At 33.5% G+C, this 23,403-nt stretch overlaps 1 protein-coding gene and 1 pseudogene across 1 annotated transcript; both read right to left on the bottom strand.

The window, feature by feature from the left end:
- On the bottom strand, positions 1 to 4,449 carry LOC18784181 (metal tolerance protein C4). The gene is made up of 13 exons (XM_007215657.2): positions 3,852 to 4,449; positions 3,684 to 3,735; positions 3,435 to 3,567; positions 3,257 to 3,312; positions 2,765 to 2,879; positions 2,565 to 2,622; positions 2,358 to 2,476; positions 1,718 to 1,837; positions 1,389 to 1,490; positions 1,227 to 1,299; positions 837 to 904; positions 640 to 700; positions 1 to 539 (listed from the first exon to the last, which is right to left on the bottom strand). The coding sequence occupies exons 1-13, from the start codon at positions 4,135 to 4,137 to the stop codon at positions 415 to 417; spliced, it is 1,368 nt and encodes a 455-aa protein (XP_007215719.2). The 5' UTR covers positions 4,138 to 4,449; the 3' UTR covers positions 1 to 414.
- LOC18782940 lies at positions 18,789 to 22,703 on the bottom strand (annotated as a pseudogene).

Below are 23,403 nucleotides of genomic sequence, written 5' to 3' on the forward strand. Positions count from 1 at the left end.
TAGAGCCGAACAAATTTGAACACAACAAAGGCTTGTTGGGCGCTCTTAAAAGGAGCACTAAAAGTTTTAATATTCAGAAAAAAAATATACATAACTTAGCACAGTCAACAAATAATGCCCTCAAAGAATGCTGGCTATCCTTGTCGGGCGGAAGAGAAAAAAGCTGTGACTATCATGACACTGGAAAAATCTCTTAAACCAAGCATTGACAAATCGCATGCAAGCAAATTTTGACAGATACATTGTTATATATCTGTGGGATCTTTTACTTAACTATTGACAGTTGATATATACGTTTCTATATCCCGCCTAAAGAAGCAAGAAGCCGCTCATGTCATTAATCAAATGATAGCACATGCAGATTTTCTGAAAAGAATGATCAAGCATTACTGCATACATAAATAAATATGTAAATCATGGGGAAAGGTCTATTGGATTGTGTGCCTCAATGTCGACATGCCGTATACCGGGAACAAGCTCTTGGATCTCCTTTTCCAACCTATCAACTTCACTTCCTAAGGCTGTCACTACCTCTTCACCTGCAACAGGAAAGATACGTCCTAATATATTGCAATGCAAGTTCAACTCAATCACCAAAATAATACAATTTTGAATAAATATAAAAATCATAACACATACCATAATTTGACATGATTTTAAGCAACGCAGTATCATCCTTCTCCTTTGCAGCATCACGAAACTGTAGCAAATCAACATTATTCATATATGACACTCGGCAATCAGCAAGTACACCAAGGAATTACTTACTACAAAGAAGGTTTGTAGATCCAGAAAAAGAAATGAAAAAACAATAGAGATCTATAGAGATAATTAACCTGCTTAGCCCATTCTTCACGCCCAGTCCTGTGGAGATAATTTTGAACTACCACCACTCCATTGAAATCTGTCACATTGATATTCCAATAATGCCAGATGCAAACTAATAGAAATAACAGACTTCTAAAGAGAGAGACAATAGAGTTTAAATAGTAAACTAAAGTTTTAGTAATAATCAAATTACAAAAGAAAATACTGCTGCAACGTCTGCATGTTAATAGTGCCAATAAGTTGCTAAGCTACTGATAATGATTGACTTTTGATTTATCAATATCTGCCAAACCTATGAATACTAGAACAGTAGTGATTTGTCAGAACCTAGGTTTAACTGGAAACCTAACCCAAGAATAATCGAGAAAAGAAAGAATAGGAGATGAAAAGAGAGTCACCTATTTCAGCCTTAAATCGGAAGAACCCAGGACCAATCACCTCACTTTTGCAATCATATAGGGAATCCACAACCTATTAAAAAAAATCAGCGATATTTAATAACCTTAAAAACATGAGGGTACATCAATTACCAAAAAAAACATCATTGAACATAATGATACCGGGTCATTTTTCAAGAACTGGAGAACCTTCTCCATATCATGGTCGTCCATTGCCCTACCAATCAAAGCATGCCTATTCCTTTGGATCAGAAAAATAGCCACCTGCATGTTAGATTCAATTCAGTTGTACAATCATAGTTTTACCAAGTGACGGAGTCACAATCTGTAGTGTATTTGGTTCGTTTATTATTATCATGGGATACCCAACATTTGGTAATCCACAACTTCAAGATTAGCATTGTATTGCAGATATTCACATCATCTTCCTTAGACAGCAATATGGTATTCTATTGCAGTTCCTGTATAACTTTAGAAGAAGTATTACATACCATTCCAAGTAGGTTGCCAACTACAATTGATCCTATGGGATCATAAATTGCATTTCCTGTTCTATTCACTGCAACCAATGATGCCGCAGCAATAGCAAGACCAGTTACAGCCGCGCCATCCTGCATATATGAGATCATTTACAAAGGGTTATAGCTTGTTATCATACCAGAAAAACTGTATTCAATGGCCTACTGAAAAGTAACTTGACAACTACTGCCACACAGAGAATGAACTACACAATGCTAAACAAGACGTGTGGCTTCATGTTTTCTCAATTAACTCTAAGTTTAGGCTTCGGTTAGTGAAGGTTTTCAATGAAGTTGCATGTTGGGTTTGGTTGTTTAAGATAGTTTCTTGCTCCAACACCTTAGCATAGAACGCACTAGAAATTTGGATTGGCCACGATCAGATGGAAGGTCTACAAGGTTTAAGTAGATGAGCTCATTTTCAAAGTTTAGCAATTAAGCATACTCTAATGTACTCATTGGTACTACTGAAATTATCATTCTTCCCCTTTTTCTCTACTAATCATTTCTTCCTTTCTAACAATTCAATTCTGATCCATTCACCTGCAATCATGTAAACAAACAAGTTCTAACAACCTTAAGGGAATAAAGGAACAGTGACTCAGTGGATTACCTCTGTCATGACAGCAACAGATGTGGGATCATGGCCACGCCAAATGTAGTCTCTCAATTTCATGCCCTCAGCAGCTGCACCTTTCTTGACAGCTTGTATGGCAACAAGAAGAGAAGCACCTGAGGAATGGATTCAAAGTCATGAGAAAGAAAAAAAGTAAAAAATAATCCCCCAATCATCCTTAAAAGATAATGCATTGAGTTGTACCTTCAATAATAAATGAGCCACCAATCACAAGAGCTGCATACTGAATATTTGGAGGGGGCTGAGGAAGAGGCAGACAAATTCAATAAAAACCACAATTGAATTTACAAACACAACAGAGAAGAATGAAAAATTAAAAAGAAAAGAGCACACAGAAGTTTGGGTAACAAATTTTCCACGTAAAAACTCAATTAGTCAATAACCTGTGAAGTCCACAAGTTTTGAAATCCATGAACAATAGTCGCACCAGAACCAAGACAAAAGATACCAACAGCAGATATCAAAGACCAGACAAATCTTTCCTTGGAGTATCCATAACTGCCAGAATCAAAGATATCGCATGATAATTAGAACGAATTCTCTTCATGAACAAAGAATAATATAAATGCAAGTAGTTAGTTTCTAATCACAGCTCTTGACTTCTATGTTATGCACTTTTACCATCGAATTCAACTTGTTTCCTAGAATCATCAAAGTACTTCAACCAATCTAATTCATGGCTAAATTTTATTTTAGATCCTAGATTTCTTCCTTATGAAGCTTTTCTTTAGAAACATCTGGTATCTTAAATTACCAGTTAGAGACTGTTACATAATGTAAAACTTGTCTTGAGAAAAGAAAAAAAGGAAAGAATGAGAGCTAACGAAGGTTTTATCAATGATGCAAAAAGGTGGTCATGATATTGAAAGACTCACGGGTGGAGAGCATCCGGTGCACGCCTTGAGCTACTCAAACCATAAGCAAGAAGCGCCTACAATATCAACACGGATTAGTTTCTTTGCATTAAATGTACAATGAATCGAGTTAATCGTAAAATGAGAAACCACAACAATATTGATTTAGAATAGACATCAGCCAGCATGAACCCAATACCTGATTTGCAAAATCTGCAACTGAGTGAACAACTTCAGCAAACATAACATGACTGGCGGTTGATAACCAGACACCAAATTTGAGAGAAAACACAAGGAAGTTGCACCACAATGCAGTTGTGACTGCCCTTTGACTAGCATTATAGATTTGGTGCAAAAACAGAGGGGTTTAATGAAATTCCCAGTAATTAAAGAAATTAACAATAAATGTACAAACTTGGAAAATTTCAAACATTTTTGTGCTGGGTACCTGTGCTCGTCATTGAATTGAATCTTGACCTGTTTAGCTCTAGTAAAGAAATCTGCAAATCAATGCATACCCAGTTACCCATATACACAAAGCTCTCAGCTAAATTGAGCTACTGACCACTTTCCCAATAAAAATTTACAAATTCTCAAAAAAATCAAAAGGACCTACTGCGATGGAACAAGTGCTGCTGCTGATGTTGATGGTGAACAACACTACCAGAAGAAACCAAGTCGAGCAGAACGAGCCGTTTTGAGCAAGCAGATGACGAAACCAGACCGCGCAGCAGAGTGTGAGCGGAGGAGCTAAACGGAGCGTTCTGGGAGAAGCTGCAGTCGTTATTTTGTGTGAGCTTTGGGTCTGAGTAGTGAAAGAGCAGAAATTGGGATTGGCAGCGCGAATTGAAGCGATGGGTATGGCGGAGGCGAGAGAGCAGAGTATAAGAGGACGATCTCATCTCATCTCATCACATCAAAGCAATGCAAGTCTTTGCCTTTCTCTGTTTCTTCATGCTCTTCTTCTGTGTATATTCACGCATTCTTAGAAAGATGGTGCATTTCGATTGCTTTTGAGGTTTTGAGGTAAGACTGGTTTAGGGTTTTTCTGGGGCTAAAGAGAAAAGAGTGAATAATCACACACACAGAGATTGAAGAAGGTGAAAGCTACTATGCCCTCTTTCCCTTGTGTTTGCTTGTAGAAGGCTAGGCATTAACCCTCACTCCCCTGTCCCGGAGTCCCAACAAATAAAAACTGTAGAAAATAAAAATTTTATTAGAAAATGGTAAGATATTGGGCCATGAAATGGAAAATTCTTGGCTGTCACATCTACACCAATTGCAGCCTAGAAATTTGGCCCTTAGAACATTTCCACCCATAGCCTAAAGGCCATGGCAAAAAGCCCTTTGGACTCAAAAAATCTCTCCACTAATTCATTCTAGCCCAGACAGGATGTGGGCTCCACTAAGAATGAGCAGGTCCGAAGGTAAGATCAGCCCTAGCTGCCGTTTGAGAGCGTTGATGTTAGCGAATAAATTTTTAAAATTTTTTTTAAATAGAAATTTTTAAAAAAAATTATGATTTATTTATTTATTAATCTCATACATATTTAAAAAAATTAATACCATGTGAATAGTTATTGCTCGGGTTGCAATGGCAATGGGTGGAAAAATACCCAAAAATTTACCAGGGAGATAATATTCATGTGAACAGTAACCGCCCTTACTTGCCCTTGTCATTTGCCATGACAAATGGATGAAAATGCTCTTATTATTGCAAGTTGTAAAGTCCACTACTAAATATTGCAGCACTTATGCCCATAGCGTTTTTGCTATAAACCCTACAAAAGGTGTTTCTCAATAAATATCCTAGAAATGTTTTTTTTAACACATACCCCTTCAAATGATATTTTGAAAAAAATTGTGGGCTAGATGCTTATCATTAGAATTACAACATCTTGGCCTTTAGTTTGTAATTCTTTTGTGCCACACTGTAATTACTCATGATTATGAGGTAAAATAAAGTTTAAGAGTCAATACATATATAAAGGCAGAAGAGGGAAAAAAAGGCAGAGAGGATGAGCTCCTCACTCTACACTCGAATTTGAATTCTCATTCTCGTAGTTTATATTAGATTAAGGTCGAATATCGTTTGTATTTTTAAAAGAAGAAGGCAGAATGCCTTAAAAGTGAAACATTCATAACCCCCAAAATATCATTGGTGAGTAAAAGATTACGTTGTACTAATCCAATATTGAGATGAAAACCTTAATTGTATAGCCCTAAGTCAAGTTACATGAGTATCCAAGCTAAATCGAGTCCTAAGTGCCACGCAGTAGGTTTAAGGTTAAGGATCGACCTTGTGAACGGTGTTGGAACAACTTCGGAAGCTAGGATTTTTGGTTCAAGACTTGGATTTAGGGTTTGGAGGGTAAAATTTTTGGAATAACTACAATAATTTTCTAGGATTTTGTAATAATTGAAACTATTTTTAAAATAATTTTAAAGTCCACAAAAATATTTTAGATAATTAAATATAATTCATTACTATTTATTAAGTAATTTATGAAATTAATTAAAAAATTAAATACTAATTATTCACTAAATAAATATTAATTAAAACATAGATATTAATTAAAGTAATTAAATAAGGCTAAGATATTACTTAATTACAAAGATTAAACTAAACAAAATAATTTTGTATAAAAAAATCCACAAAAATAATTTAAAAATAATTAATTACTATTAATTAAGTAATTTATTAAATTAATTAACATATTTAAATACTTACTATTTATTAAGTAATTTATGACATTAATTAAATATTTATATACTAATTATTCACTAAATCAATAATAATTAAATAAGTATTACCTTCAAGAATGTGCGTCTTGTTAATTGTCTTTGAACCTTGAAGTCCTAATATGGAGTTTTTATCAAAAATAGCCAAAATTTAACCTTCAAATTCATAAATGTCAGTTTTTCAAAAAACTTTCAAATATAGCCAAAAACTCATTTAAATTGACCCAAATGCCCTCTAAATTAAAACCTAACCAAAAAGCATGCTCTTCCAAGCCGTAACCTACTGAGCACAAGCCTCACCCTCCACCCAGCCTACCCTCAAACACAAGGACACTGCCTCTCGCCAATCACCCTTAATGGAAAGCAAAGTTAATATAGACAAGTTTGTGTTGTGGGAAGATAGTCTATGAACAGCGAGGGCCTTGCAATTTTTCTTGACCTTTTGTGCTGAGGGAAGGCAGCAACACATATGATGGTTTGCAAGAAAGTTTAACCCCTGATATCATATGCAGACTAGCAGTATTTATGATACGAATTTTGCAAGAAAGTTCAACTTTTTTTTCAATTAAAAATTATTATGTCAAGAAACTGACTTCAACTTTTTTTATTGTAAAAAACTCCCAAACCCACCGAATCAAGCCATAGCCGCAGAGATGATTTTTATTGCTTGGATTTATGAAAACATCGGCTGTTCCTATTATTCTTCTTTTTGGTAATTACATTGTCATTTTTATGATAGGATTCATAGGCATGATTAAGTTGACGAAGCCAATCTTGTTTTTGTGCTCCTGCTAGTTTCGGTTTTAGCTTTTAGGTGTAATTGAGTTATAATTTAGAGGGCATTTGGGTCAATTTAAGTGAGTTTTTTGCTATATTTGAAAGGATTTTAAAAAACTGACATTTATGAATTTGGGGGTTAAATTTTGGCTATTTTTGATAAAAACTCCCTAATATGAAGTCCTAATTTTTTTAATTAAAAAAAAAAAGGGAACTAGCAAATATTAGCGAATCAACAAAACTTATGAATTTAGCAAATAAAGAACCTGAAGCCAGTTTCAAGCAGAAAAAACTTACTTGTGTAATATGAAAAGCCTGCTCAACTCGCTGAATTTGAATCCATTGTTCTGTAACAATGTCAGCCATCTGAAAGCAAAGAGAAAGAAGCCAATGGGAAAATGACCACCACACTAACAACATCACACACTCATAGCCATAGACCATAGATGGATTGAGTACATCAGTGCATGACCTTTTGAGGCTGAGAAGGCAACAGTTTCGACTTCGAGTCTATCCTCAGCATATTGTGCTTTAGACTCTAAAACATGAAGATCGAAGTTGTACTTTCTTGATGCAGCCCACAAAACAGAAGCCGTCACTAAAAAGCATTGCAAAGCCTATTTCTCAAATCCAACAAACTCTTTCTACCACTTTTTCATTGAATTCGAAATTGCAAAACAGAAATTGAAAAAAATATGAAGCTCTCGCTTTTTTTTTAGAGTATAGCCGCGCGGCTATACTATTTCTTTTTTAAAAAATTAGAAAAAATCCGACTATACCCACCCGGCTATACTATTTATTTTTAAACAATTGTAAGATACCCATTATAGCTGCGCGACTATACCATTTCTTTTTAAAAATACTGGAAAAACTGAATATTGCCGCACGCTCATACTATTTCTTTAAAAAAGTTTGAAAAATCCGAGTATCGCCGCTCGACTATATTATTTATTTTAAAAAATTGAAAAAAAATAAGTATTGCCGCATGGCTATACTATTTTTTATTATAAAAAACTGTATTATAGACAAGCGGCTGTACTATTTAAATACATTCTATTTAAATGGTATAGCCGCTCGGCTATACTATTTAATAAAAAAATTATGAAAAAGGGTCTCTCCTAGTTACATTAGTTTGTACTTTATTGATAATAATTTGGTATAGCCGCGTAGCTATACGAATAAAATACATACATGTTTAGTATTAGTACAAGTATTGTACATTTGCTTTTTAAAAAGCATGAATTTTACCGAGTTTTTAAGACATGTACAAAACACGGATATATTATTGAAATATAGATACGTACGTGTATAATAGAGTACTATACGTGAAATTGTTAAATTCTTTATACAGGTAATAAGTCTTAAAAAGTAATAGATAATGCTCTAAACAACTCTAATCTGGGAAAAAATATAAAAGAAAAAGAGGATCCAGTATATATATATATATATATATATATACAGTCCCCTTCTATTGAGGGATCCCTCAAATAAAATTATTTGAGGGATGCCCTTTAGGGTACCCTACAATTTTTTTCTCAATGATCCAAACATCTATTTTTTAGGTCTTCATTCATAGATCATCCTTACAAAAAATTAAACAAATCGGAAACCGTTTCGACATCCAATTGTGTCTTACAAAACCAATGAACACGGTGCTTCAAGAAAATGCTAAAATTTCAATAACTTAATTGAGTGGTCAAATGATATCGGATTCAAGTGATTTTTTGTATAGATGATCTTTGAATGAGTATCTACAAAATAGACAGTTTGAATTAGTGAAATACAATCCAGAGTGGGTAAAGAGTATAGTTGCTCGACTATACTATTTATTTAAAAAAACCGAATAAAGCCATGCCGCTACCGTTCTCTTGGACCCTGTGATCCAAGAGACTTATGATCACTCACCCTTAGATCTAATCTAAGGGCTAAAAAAAAAACTAATTAAAAAAATCTATTTTGTTTTACTTTTTTCTGACATATTAAATTAACTTAAACAAAGACCAAAAAGTTACTCATAGTAAAACAAGTTCTCAGCCCAAAGCCCAAAAATTAAGACGTGTTCATCTTCCTCCCACCGCTCGCCGACACAGCACCCATCCCAGCACTTCTGATTTATCCATGGAGAAAATTTGTTTTCATTTTGATTTAGTTTGATTTGATCCATTGGATTAGTGATTGCATTTGGTTCTGATTTTCTGTATGCTTTCGAATCCGGAGTTAATATGTAAACCTAAAAAGTGTTTAATTTGATCATTCAGATGCTATGGCTTGATTGCCTGTACATGCCATTCATGAATGTTTTGGATTAGAATACTAAGTTTAAAGTTTTAACTGTGGTTATTCATCAAAATATAGTATGCATAAATATTCATTCAAATCGAATAAAAGTGCCCAAAATAAAAATTGAAAATTTCCCTGGGTTCATGAGCCACTCAGATTTTGGATTTCAAATCAGAAAATTGAGTGCAAAAGGGAAGAATAGCAAGAGAATGAGCTTGGTTGTCGGAGCCTCGAAGTTCAATCCTGTTGAAGTGCGAGGGGAAGGGTGGCTCTGGAATTTTGTTTGTGACGTGGGAGTCGGAGGTGCTGTGACGGCGAGCAATGAGAGGAAGAACACGTTCTCAGAAGAACGTGTTTAAGTTAAATTAATATATCATGCTGTGAAAAAATAAAACAAAATGTAGTCTTTTTGAGCCTTTAGATTAAATCTAAGGGTGGGTCTTTTGGAGGGATCCAAGAGAACGGACTCTTTAAAAATATTAGAAAAAAAGGGCTATGCTATTTCTTAAAAAAATTGAAAAAACGAGTATAGCCGCACGGCTATACAATTGATTAATTAGTTGAAAAATTTATAAAAAACCGAGTACAGCCCCCGTGTATAGCCGGGCGGCTATACCATTTCTTTTTAACACAAACGGAAGCATAGGCTAAAAATTCTCCAACCAAGTTACCTCGTTTTTTTGGGTGAATCATAAAGATTTTCAGGATAGACTAAAAATTATATGTTTTTCAAAATGAATCAATGTGAAACCTCAAATGCACCCGGAAACCCAGTGTCATAGAAACTCTTGATCGGCTTTGGAACATCACGGCCTTCAATGGTAATTTCCCTCCGTTGCCTATACTCCTCAACCTCCTTCTCTGACATTCTTTCCACTTCAACAGGTGACTCAACATAGAAATTCTTCTCGAAAGGTGTCAATCCATCCAAATCAAATTTCCTCGGTGACTTTAGCACCATCATAATCCTTCTTGCTTGACGAAGACCGTGCTGAGCCACCGTAGCCGGTCACACCAAACCCCGAATCACTAAAACACCGCAGAATTTACACAAATTTGAGAAAACCAGGTAAATGTAAATGAAACTCAGAAACAAAATCAGTTTTGTCTTGGGGCCACTGGAGAAACACAACCATGTAGCATTGGCAAATACATAAACACATTGTGCAAAGTAACCTATAACTATACGCATTCATAGATATACAAGTATACATACATATATGAGAGAATCAAAGAGGGTTTACCTTTTCCGGTCACGGTACGAAGTGGGGTCGCCGGAGCGGCTGTCATAGCGGCTCATGACGATGTGGTGCTGCTGCTGTGCTTCATCCGCTGGGTGAGAATATCACAGGGAATTTTTGAGGGTTTTGAGAGCAGGTTTTCGAACAAGCTAACATATACCGAGCAGGTTTTAAGAAATAGTATAGCCGTGCGGCTATACTCATTTCCCTATTTTTCCTCCAAAAGAAGTACAGCCGGCCCGGCTTTACTCATTTTGACACGTGGCACCTGGGCCCTGGCGCGTCCCTTTTATATGTATAAATCGTAGAGTTGTGCAGCTATACTTTTTGAAATGAAAATTACATTCGGGAATTTTTTTTAAAATTTTTTTTATTAAAAGATATAAAATTAGTTTCTTAACTTTTGTTTTTTTGGCCTACTTCTTTAAATTAATATATTTAAATAAGTAATATGTTAGCCTTTTTTAATTACTTTAATTAGTAATTATATTTTAAACAACAAATAGAATAATGAAATTAAATATGGCGCTTGCTCCACTAGGATACAACTTTCTAAATCAAAGTCCTAGCGCTAGCGCTTTCATTTCTAGCGAAATTTTTGGGTTTATCTATGTGTCTATACAACAATGATGATATGAGTGTTCTCTGCAAATTTATAGGACAAACTTAAAATATTATTTAAAAAAATTAATTAACTAATCGGGTTTAATTTAAATCACAGAGCCCAAGAACCCCAAGGCCCAAGGCTAACCTTTTGATTAGTTATATATACATATATCAACCATTGAACACATAAAAATGATATATACTAAATAAAAAATAGTATAGCCGCCCGGCTATACTCTATTTGCCTTAATTGCTTTTAAAAATAGTATAGCCGTGCGGCTATACTGTTTTTTGTAAAAAAAAACGGTTCTGCTCGTTTGACGCGTGGCGAATGAGCGCTGGGCGGGACTGTATACATACGTATACAATATAGCCGCCCGGCTATAGTGGATTCTGTTTGAAATTTTTTAAGAAATAGTATAGCCGTGCGGCTATACTCATTTTCCCTTTTTTCCCAAAAAATAGTACAGCCTGACACGTGGCACCCAGGCCCCGGCGCGTTCCTTTTATATGTAGTATAGCCGTGCGGCTATACTTCTTGAAATGAAAATTACTTTTGGGAAATTTTTAAATATATATATATTAAAAGATATAAACTTGCTTTCTTAACTTTTTTTTTTTGGGCCTACTTCTTTAATTTAATATGTGTAATTAAGTGATATGTTAGCCTTTTTTAATTACTTTAATTAGTAATTATATTTTAAACAACAAATAGAATAATGAAATTAAATATGGCGCTTCCTCCACTTGGATACAACTTTCTAAATCAAAGTCCTAGCGCTAGCGCTTTCATATTTAGCGAAATTTTTGGGTTTATCTATGCGCTATATAAGAATAATGATATGAGTGTTCTCTGCGAATTTATAGGACAAACTCAAAATATTATTTAAAAATAATTAATTAACTAATCGGGTTTAATTTAAATCACATAGCCCAAGAGCCCCAAGGCCCAAGGCAAACCTTTCGATTAGTTATATATACATATATCAACCATCGAACGCATAAAAATGATATATACCAAAAAAAAAAAATTACTATAGCCGCCCGGCTATACTCTGTTTGCCCCTTAATTGGATTAAAAAATAGTATAGCCGTACGGCTATACTTTTTTTTTAAAAAAAGGGGGGGTTCTGCTTGTTTGACGCGTGGCGAATGAGCACTGGGCGGGTCTGTATACATACGTATACAGTATAGCCGCGCGGCTATACTGGATTCTGTGTGAAATTTTTTAAGAAATAGTATTGCCGTTCGGCTATACGCATTTTCCCTTTTAAAAAAAAAAAAAAATAGTACAGCCAGACACGTGGCACCTAGGCCCTGGCACGTTCCTTTCATATGTAGTATAGCCGTGCGGCTATACGTTTTGAAATGAAAATTACTTTTGGGAAATTTTTAAATATGTATATATATTAAAAGATATAAAATTGCTTTCTTAACTTTTTTTTTTTGGGCCTACTTCTTTAATTTAATATGTGTAATTAAGTAATATGTTAGCCTTTTTTAATTACTTTAATTAGTAATTATATTTTAAATAACAAATAGAATAATGAAATTAAATATGGCGCTTCCTCCACTTGGATACAACTTTCTAAATCAAAGTCCTAGCGCTAGCGCTTTCATTTTTAGCGAAATTTTTGGGTTTATCTATGCGGCTATATAAGAATGATGATATGAGTGTTCTCTGCGAATTTATAGGACAAACTCAAAACATTATTTTAAAATAATTAATTAACTAATCGGATTTAATTTAAATCACATAGCCCAAGAGCCCCAAGGCCCAAGGCAAACCTTTCGATTAGTTATATATACATATATCAACCATCGAACACATAAAAATGATATATACTAAAAAAAATTAGTATCGCCGCCCGGCTATACTATGTTTGCCCCTTAATTGCTTTTAAAAATAGCATAGCCGTGCGGCTATACTTTTTTTTTATTTTAAAAAAGGGGGTTCTACTCGTTTGACGCGTGGCGAATGAACGCTGGGCGGGTCTGTATACATTCGTATACAGTATAGCCGCGCGGCTATACTGGATTCTGTGTGAAATTTTTAAAAAAAATAGTATAGCCGTGCGGCTATACTCATTTTCCCTTTTTTAAAAAATATAGTACAGCCTGACACGTGGCACCTAGGCCCTGGTGCGTTCCTTTTATATGTAGTATAGCCGTGCGGCTATACGTTTTGAAATGAAAATTACTTCTGGGAAATTTTTAAATATATCTATATATATAAAGCAAAAGGCAGAGAATGGTGAAACATTCAAAATACCAGAAAATGCCATTGGTTAATGCAACATTAAGAATTGAAATTATTAATTAAATGAGGATAATATGGTAAATTTACAATTTTTCGTATTAAAAAAATTAAAATTAAAAAAAAATTCAGATAATGGGTCCTATTTTTATGGAACACAAATATCCATTATCTTTTTTAATTCTAAAATAAATTTAAAATTTTTTTTAAAAAAACCTCTCGCATGCGCGGAAGCGCGTGCAGAAAAGCTAGTATATATTAAAAGATATAAAATTGCTTTCTTAACTTTTTTTTTGGGCCTACTTCTTTAATTTAATATGTGTAATTAAGTAATATCTTAGCCTTTTTTAATTACTTTAATTAGTAATTATATTTTAAACAACAAATAGAATAATGAAATTAAATATGGCGCTTCTTCCACTTGGATACAACTTTCTAAATCAAAGTCCTAGCGCTAGCGCTTTCATTTTTAGAGAAATTTTTGGGTTTATCTATGCGGCTATATAAGAATGATGATATGAGTGTTCTCTGCGAATTTATAGGACAAACTCAAAATATTATTTTAAAATAATTAATTAACTAATCGGGTTTAATTTAAATCACATAGCCCAAGAGCCCCAAGGCCCAAGGCAAACCTTTCGATTAGTTATATATACATATATCAACCATCGAACACATAAAAATGATATATAATAAATAAAAAATTAGTATAGCCGCCTGGCTATACTCTGTTTGCCCTTAATTGCTTTTAAAAATAGTATAGCCGGTCGGCTATACTGTTTTTTAAAAAAAAGGGGGTTCTGCTCGTTTGACGCGTGGCGAATGAGCGCTGGGCGGGTCTGTATACATACGTATGCATTATAGCCGCGCGGCTCTACTGGATTCTGTGTGAAATTTGTTAAGAAATAGTATAGCTGTGCGGCTATACTCATTTTCCCTTTTTTATTTATAAATATATTTAATTTTTTTTTTAAAAAATTAAAATATAAAATTTGTTTCTTTGCTTTTGCTTTTGGGCCAACTTCTTCAATTCAATACATGTAATTAGGTATACCTTAGCCCTTTTTTAATTACTTTAATTAGTGATTATGTTTTAATTATTATTTCTTTAGTGAATATTTAAATATTTTACTCAATGTCGTAAATTACTTGGTAAATAGTAATTAATTGTTTTGAATTAAATAATCATTAAAATACGTGCGTACGTGTACAATACGTTTGCTTTCATTATACCGAGTCTTTAAGACGTATACAGAGGTACTATTGAAAAATACGTACGTACGTATATAATATGGGTGTTAAGAATTTTATCAAATTCAAAAATTTTAACAACTAAATACTATATATTAAGTAATATCACTTATGATGTTAATTAAAATATTTAATACTAATTATTCACTAGAGAAATAATTGTTAGAACATAATTAATAATGAATGTAATTATGAAAAGAAAAAATAATAATATTTTTCAAAATTAAGGATAAATAAAAAATAAAAATAAAAACCTCTCGCGACAAAATTTCATCGGCATAGGTCTATGCCGACAACATTTGCCGGATTAGGTTTCCCCCGACGAACTTTCGTCGGCATAGATTTGTTCGTCGGGAGAGGTCTATGCACTTGTGCCGACGAAATTTCGTCGGGAGAGGTTGTGTTCCTTTTTTTTTTTTTTTTTTTTAAATTTAATAATAATAAAAATAATTAAAATTTTTTTTTAAAATTTTAAAATATAAAATTTGTTTCTTTGCTTTTGCTTTTGGGCCAACTTCTTCAATTCAATACATGTAATTTGGTATACCTTAGCCCTTTTTTAATTACTTTAATTAGTGATTATGTTTTAATTATTATTTCTTTAGTGAATATTTAAATATTTTACTCAATTTCGTAAATTACTTGGTAAATAGTAATTAATTGTTTTAAATTAAATAATTATTAAAATACGTGCGTACGTGTACAATACATTTAGGGAGTCTTTAAGACGTATACGGAGGTACTATTGAAACATACGTACGTACGTGTATAATATGAGTATTAAGAATTTTATCAAATTCAAAAATTTTAACAACTAAATACTATTTATTAAGTAATATCACTTATGATGTTAATTAAAATATTTAATACTAATTATTCACTAGAGAAATAATTGTTAGAACATAATTACTAATGAATGTAATTATGAAAAGAAAAAATAATAATAATGTTCAAAATTTTTTAAGTATAAATAAAGAATAAAAATAAAAATCTTTCGCGACAAACTTTCGTCGGCATAGGTCTATGCCGACAAAATTTGCCGGATTAGGTTTCCCCCGACGACATTTCGTCGGCATAGATGTTTTCGTCGGGAGAGGTCTATGCACTTTTGCCGACGAAATTCGTCGGGAGAGGTTGTGTTCCTTTTTTTATTTTAAATTTTATTTTATAATAATAAATATATTTAATTTTTTTTTAATTTTAAAATATAAAATTTGTTTATTTGCTTTTGCTTTTGGGCCAACTTCTTCAATTCAATACATGTAATTTGGTATACCTTAGCCCTTTTTTAATTACTTTGATTAGTAATTATGTTTTAATTATTATTTCTTTAGTGAACATTTAAATATTTTACTCAATTTCGTAAATTACTTGGTAAATAGTAATTAATTGTTTTGAATTAAATAATCATTAAAATACGTGCGTACGTGTACAATACGTTTAGGGAGTCTTTAAGACGTATACGGAGGTACTATTGAAAGATACGTACGTACGTGTATAATATGGGTATTAAGAATTTTATCAAATTCAAAAATTTTAACAACTAAATACTATTTATTAAGTAATATCACTTATGATGTTAATTAAAATATTTAATACTAATTATTCACTAGAGAAATAATCGTTAGAACATAATTACTAATGAATGTAATTATGAAAAGAAAAAATAATAATAATTTTCAAATTTTTTTAAGTATAAATAAAAAATAAAAATAAAAACCTCTCGGGACAAAAGTTCGTCGGCATAGGTTTATGCCAACAAAATTTGCCGGATTAGGTTTCCCCCGACGAAATTTCGTCGGCATAGATTTTTTCGTCCGGAGAGGTCTATGTACTTGTGCCGACGAAATTTCGTCGGGAGAGGTTGTGTTCCTTTTTTTTTTAAAAAAAAATAAAATTTTATAATAATAAATATATTAAATTTTGTTTTTTTAAAATTTTAAAATATAAAATTTGTTTCTTTGCTTTTGCTTTTGGGCCAACTTCTTCAATTCAATACATGTAATTTGGTATACCTTAGCCCTTTTTTAATTACTTTAATTAGTGATTATGTTTTAATTATTATTTCTTTAGTGAATATTTAAATATTTTACTCAATTTCGTAAATTACTTGGTAAATAGTAATTAATTGTTTTGAATTAAATAATTATTAAAATACGTGCGTACGTGTACAATACGTTTAGGGAGTCTTTAAGACGTATACGGAGGTACTATTGAAAGATACGTACGTACGTGTATAATATGGGTATTAAGAATTTTATCAAATTCAAAAATTTTAACAACTAAATACTATTTATTAAGTAATATCGCTTATGATGTTAATTAAAATATTTAATACTAATTATTCACTAGAGAAATAATTGTTAGAACATAATCACTAATGAATGTAATTATGAAAAGAAAAAATAATAATAATTTTCAAAATTTTTTAAGTATAAATAAAAAATAAAAATAAAAACCTCTCGCGACAAACTTTCGTCGGCATAGGTCTATGCCGACAAAATTTGCCGGATTAGGTTTCCCCCGACGAAATTTGGTCGGCGTAGATTTTTTCGTCGGGAGAAGTGTATGCACTTGTGCCGACTAAATTTCGTCGGGAGAGGTTGTGTTCTTTTAAATTTTATAATAATAAATATATTTAAATTTTTTTTTAAAATTTTAAAATATAAAATTTGTTTATTTGCTTTTGCTTTTGGGCCAACTTCTTCAATTCAATACATGTAATTTGGTATACCTTAGCCCTTTTTTAATTACTTTAATTAGTGATTATGTTTTAATTATTATTTCTTTAGTGAATATTTAAATATTTTACTCAATTTCGTAAATTACTTGGTAAATAGAAATTAATTGTGTTGAATTAAATAATCATTAAAATACGTGCGTACGTGTACAATACGTTTAGGGAGTCTTTAAGACGTATACGGAGGTACTATTGAAAGATACGTACGTACGTGTATCATATGGGTATTAAGAATTTTATCAAATTTAAAAATTTTAACAACTAAATACTATTTATTAAGTAATATCACTTATGATGTTAATTAAAATATTTAATACTAATTATTCACTAGAGAAATAATTGTTAGAACATAATTACTAATGAATGTAATTATGAAAAGAAAAAATAATAATAATTTTCAAAATTTTTTAAGTATAAATAAAAAATAAAAATAAAAACCTCTCGCGACAAACTTTCGTCGGCATAGGTCTATGCCGACAAAATTTGCCGGATTAGGTTTCCCCCGACGAAATTTCGTCGGCATAGATTTTTTCGTCGGGAGAGGTCTATGCACTTGTGCCGACGAAATTTCGTCGGAAGAGGTTGTGTTCTTTTTTTTTTTTTTTTGGGCCTACTTCTTTAATTTAATATGTGTAATTAAGTAATATGTTAGCCTTTTTAAATTACTTTAATTAGTAATTATATTTTAAACAACAAATAGAATAATGAAATTAAATATGGCGCTTCCTCCACTTGGATACAACTTTCTAAATCAAAGTCCTAGCGCTAGCGCTTTCATTTTTAGCGAAATTTTTGGGTTTATCTATGCGGCAATATAAGAATGATGATATGAGTGTTCTCTGCGAATTTATAGGAAAAACTCAAAACATTATTTTAAAATAATTAATTAACTAATCGGGTTTAATTTAAATCACATAGCCCAAGAGCCCCAAGGCCCACCTTTCAATTAATTTTATATGTATATATATATAAATATATATGTATCCATATTACCCATTGACTTAAAGGTCATACCTACAAGCCACTGAATTAGGCCACTTGCATGGCCAATCCAAACTGCTTTGTTTGCAAGAGTAAGTCTTATAAAGAACTCTAAGGAACTCTATTGTTCCAATGTGGGACTAATTTCAACTCAAACATGTGAGATTGTTGATGATAGTTCACCGTACGAACTTGGTTTCTCTAATTGGGTATTGCGTTGAGGGTGACACTGTGGCACTTGTTTATGGGTAAGTGGCCAATGGAAATTTGTTCATGCCCTACTATTATGCTCTGTGCTTGCCTTATGGAATTTCCTATTTCAGTGTGATTGCCGCTCTGCTTTGTTCGAGCCAGTTCGGTTGCCAAACACTCCTTTAGTTCCACCAATACCTGGCTCATGGATGGCCTGTTGATAGGGTGTTTAGATACACATGCCATTGCTAATTCCACAGCTTTCCAGACAGAGCTAACATTGAAACTTCTCTCTAACCTTGGATCAACAATGCTGTAAATGTCTCCTTTTGGAAGCAACAAACCAACCCATTTACTTATGTGAATTCTTTCATGTGTGTTTATAAAAGCAGGTCGACCTGCGATAATCTCCAACAGTACAACCCCAAAGCTGTAAACGTCACTTTTCTCATTTAGCCTGTTTGACATATTGTACCTTCAAGCAACCATGCAACTCAAGTCATATCTTCTGCAAAAGAACTTGGCTAAAACGTCCATTTACATATGGTTTCTTTCTTCTTTCATGTCCTTGCTTTATCTTTAATTTGCTTCAGTGACATTACTAATATTTTGAATATTAAGGATGATGGGTATATAAAACAATAGCACAAGAGGGCACCAATACCAAATTAATATTAGTTAGCATTTAAAATGCGTTGGGATTAGATTTGATATATCATTACCCAGACTGAAAGCAAAAAACTTACTCGGGCGCAAGGTACCCCGGAGTGCCAGCAACACCTGTCAATATATGAGTCCCATCCTCTACAGGGAAATTTCTGGATAGGCCAAAGTCAGATAGTTTGGCTTGAAAATTTTCATTCAACAAGATGTTTGTTGATTTCACATCCCTGTGGATCATAGGTGGGCTACAACCATAGTGCAGATACTCCAATCCTGCATTTCCATATTCAGACATCAGTGAATTCTCATCACAAAAAAAAAATTCAAAAAAAAAAAAAAGAAAAGAAAAAAGAGAGGAGATGTTAGTTTCACACCTTGTGCAGTATCTGTAGCTATTTGAAGTCTACCTTCCCAAGTGAAGACAACTGGAGTGCGGTCTGCATCCACAGAAAAAAAAAAAAAGTGGAGATCAAGGAATGTTTCTGCACAACTTAGATTTCTAGTGCTAAAAAAAATCAAACCCTCCAGTAATTTATTGGTCGTTTTCCATCAAATTAGAAGTTACTAAATAATGGTAAATTCTGGTATGGAATAGTTTCAATTGCAGCCAAACCTGATAGATATGGTTGTAAGTTTCCATTTTCCATGTGCTCGTACACAACTCCTATGTGATTTTCATCATTGCTCTATCCTACAAGGCTTGTCAAGTTAATATGATGAACTCTCATCAGCAGATAAACCTGTAAGATAAGAGACCCTAATGAAACATCTTAGTTTATTATATAAGATTGAGCTCAAAATGATTGCATAGCTTATTTTAACAAACGTGCCTCAGCATGAAATTGTTGAAGCACTTGAACTGAAGACAGTGAAAGCATCTTGACAGCTACTTGAGTTTTGTCTATGCATCCATGATAAACTGTTCCAAATCCACCTTTGCCAAGAATCCTCTTTAAATTGTTGGTGATCTGGAGGATCTCAGAGTATGTAAACTGTCGTTTCCTTGCCTCCACTGGTGCAATGATAGGATTTGCATCTGTGACAGCTCCTAAGATTTCATCACAAGTTTAAGAAATGCACTTGGATATCTGATGTCAAGTCGTAATTCTTCATCTTTAAGGCCATAAGAGAGAAAAAAAAAAAGGAACTTTGACAGATATTTGGAAGTCTTACCAGGTTGTCTTTTCCGTTTAATGCCCCAACAGAGAGCTGCTACAGATAATAAGAGGATGGAGATTCCAGCGACTGACGCAACTACGGGAATAACAAAATTGCGCTTCTTTTTGCAAGAAACATTTCCGGATAGATTTGGATTTGCACACAAACTGACATAAAAATGGTTGATAGCAACAATAGTTAGATTTTGATCTGTTGTACCAAAGAATATAAATTCCTCTGTAGCATATGTTATAATTCTCAAAACTAGTTTGTAGGGAAACACCTCATCATTTAATATTGTCATTAAAAACGAAATAGGAAAACAGAAATAGAAAACTAGTATCTGTGTGGATCAAACTTCTAACACAGTGTTGTGGTGAGTTGGAGTTAAGTACAAAATTTGAAGGTTATATGGGTTTCACATAGCACACCTTAATGATAGAAAACCATTCTTCCTTCTTTCAATCAGTCCTACTGGAACTGAGCCTGCGAGCTTGTTTTTCTCCAAGTTTCTGCAAAGGTAAATTAATCACTAATCTTTCACCATACTTTGTTCATAACAAAAGATTTGTAGTTTTTTCCTCCCCAGATACAGGTAACCAAATGACTTACATGACATTTAAGTCTGGCAATTGAGACAAAAAGTCAGGAATTGGTCCTGTCAAGTTGTTGTTTGATAAATCCCTGAAATGAAAAGCTCAACTTATTTAAATCAAATTCTGATCATGTGCTGTCTGCCTTCTGGTAACTTATTCACAGGAAGACATATATACTCACAATGTCTGAATCACTGTAAGGTTGGATATAGAAGGAGCTATCTCCCTTGTTAATCCGCTCGAGGATAAGTCCCTACAGATTGCATGTTCCATTAATTTAAATTTACTACACATAAGTGGAATGGGAATGAAAATTTCGGTAACTTTGTTTGAAGGCATACTTACAAGGATATGATTCTTGGGGAGTCATTTTGAGGATAGCTACACTTTACCCCTTCCCACAAGTAAGCTTGAGGGGCACATGGATCTCCTTGCCAGTTCTTTTTAATCTTATATGTTGACTTGATGATGTTGATTGCGTCAACTAATTAAAACATTTTCAGAATCAAACAGAAAATCTCATTTAAATCAATCATATACATATAAACACTAAACTGAGAGTATGAAAGCTAGTGTAAGGAAGAAAGACTTGCTATCTTCTTGGTTTGTTTCTAACTCTAAGAATTCCTTCAATGTGTAAATCTCAATGGCGTTGAGGATGGGTGGAAGGGTAGAGTTCTCTGCCTTACGGATTGAAAAATTATATTGTCCTCCACTCAAAGCGGCAGGGCTAAAAATAGTATTTGTGTACAAGTAATCAGGAGCAAATGACTCATAAATGACCTGCCCGTTCCTAGTAATGTATTGCAGTCTGGATTGGTTTGCTTGTAGCTTTTCAACTTCTGCAAAGTGCATGTATACATAGTATGATGCCTTGTCATCAGCAGGCAGCCAGAAGAAATCCAAGGAGGCATTCGCACGTCTTGGCGTTGCAGCAGTACGCATCACAATAGGAGGTGGTTGGTAATCATTGCTAGATCCAGAGTCAATGGTCTGTGATTACTTAATTGTGTCCAATCATCACGGTCATAGGCATACCAGAAGCGATCATGAACATCGAACGGATACCTAAATAGATTTCGATATTTCATCAGTCTCATTAGCAATTAGAAGTTGACCAGGTATATGTTCATCATCTAACTCCTAGGAGATTAGGCACTCACCTGTATCCTTCAAAATCAGTTGGTACTTGACCAGTATCAAATCGCATCTCAAGCGCCAACGACCCCACTTGTGTTGGATAAGATGCATTAAGTAAAGGCCTGAGTTCTATTGCTGATATAAATGGAACGCCGGAGCCTGTGTTCACCAGACAGACATGTATGTAGCTTCGCAGTGGGACATGTATAAGCTCTTTGTGTGCTGCTGCTATGGAGGCATTCTCAAACCGTATTGACTCCCATAAGTTAGCTCCAAGATGGAGTTCAAACTCAGGTGCTTTTTCTTGGCCATCATAATTCCCATAAACAAAACTTGCTCTGATCAAATATTTGATGCCACTTGTGACGTTTATGTTGTAGCAGTTCCAGTTCCTGGTTCCTTCAGGGAAGCTCCTTAGAGACCAGTAGGGTTGTTGATAGTCATCTCTAAACTCATTCAACACGGATTTACTTTCACCGGTGTCTATGAAGCTTGCGTCTGAAATGTAGCGAATTTTTGTTGTCGTTTCGGTATAGGTAACTTTCTGCAGGCCACAATCTATGCTAATGAATTCTGAGATAGACACACACATACAAAAAGACAGAGAAGCTTTCATTAGCTATGTATATATTATAGATAACATTATTTCCTTCAAAATATTCCTACCTGATTGTCTTGATCATCCTGGGCATGAACTAGGAGCAGAAGACTAAGACCAAGGTGCAGTGTGAAGAGGAATTGCTTGACTGTACCGACATCATTAAAGTTTGAGAAGCAAGACATAATTGTTGGTCCTTTCTTAACCATATGTAGCTTATCACTGTCAGATAAAGTTCTCTTTACATTCTCTGTGTCTGATTTTTCTTAAAAAGAAAATTAAGCACTATTTAAATCAGCTCGTTCAAAGCCTTCCTTCTGTGGAAAAACATGTCACATTCTTGGCTTCTTCCCTCCAGTTGTCCTCCTAACCATGGAAATTCTTAAAAAGTCAAATGTATATTTTTTTTCACAAAGAAATAAATTAATGACGAAATTTCGGTTATGTCCTCAAATTAGCCATCGATACAATTGAATAAAATCAACTGACAGGTTGGGGCCCAAATACAAGATGTTGACTCAACAACCGAAGTCCAGAACACGGCTGTTTCAGTTGAAACTTGAAATGCATATCCTCCTTGCAAGAAGAGGTCGCTGAAACCTGAAAGATCCATTACCATTAGATTAATCATGACTTGTGTGGGTCAATGAGCTTGAAAGATCCATTATTAGTTTTTTTTTTTTTTCAGTCTTAAACCACCACTAATTGTTAATATCCCATCATTTTTAAACTACTAATAATAATGAGTGGATTTATGAATATTGCATCTTCCAAGCACTATCAAGAAAAAGAAAAGCACTTCAAAGGACCCACTAGTGTAGTGATTTGAAGTAATTGCTCTCCCAAACAAGGTCCTGAGTTTGAGTCCTAGCATCCGTATTGAGTGTGTGAGTTTAGTGTATTATCACCCCTCTCAATATACTTTTCTTATTAGTGTGTTTGGCAA

This window comes from Prunus persica, chromosome G3, assembly GCF_000346465.2.
Source record: "Prunus persica cultivar Lovell chromosome G3, Prunus_persica_NCBIv2, whole genome shotgun sequence".
Lineage (NCBI taxonomy): Eukaryota > Viridiplantae > Streptophyta > Magnoliopsida > Rosales > Rosaceae > Prunus > Prunus persica.

Coding starts and splice junctions, on each gene's coding strand:
- LOC18784181 (XM_007215657.2), bottom strand. CDS start 4,137: ATGAGATCGTCCTCTTATACTCTGCTCTCTCGCCTCCGCCATACCCAT. Junction 2,477..2,564: donor TGGCTCATTTATTATTGAAG/GTACAACTCAAT, acceptor TCCATTCCTCAG/GTGCTTCTCTTCTTGTTGCC. Junction 1,838..2,357: donor CTGTTGCTGTCATGACAGAG/GTAATCCACTGA, acceptor TCATATATGCAG/GATGGCGCGGCTGTAACTGG.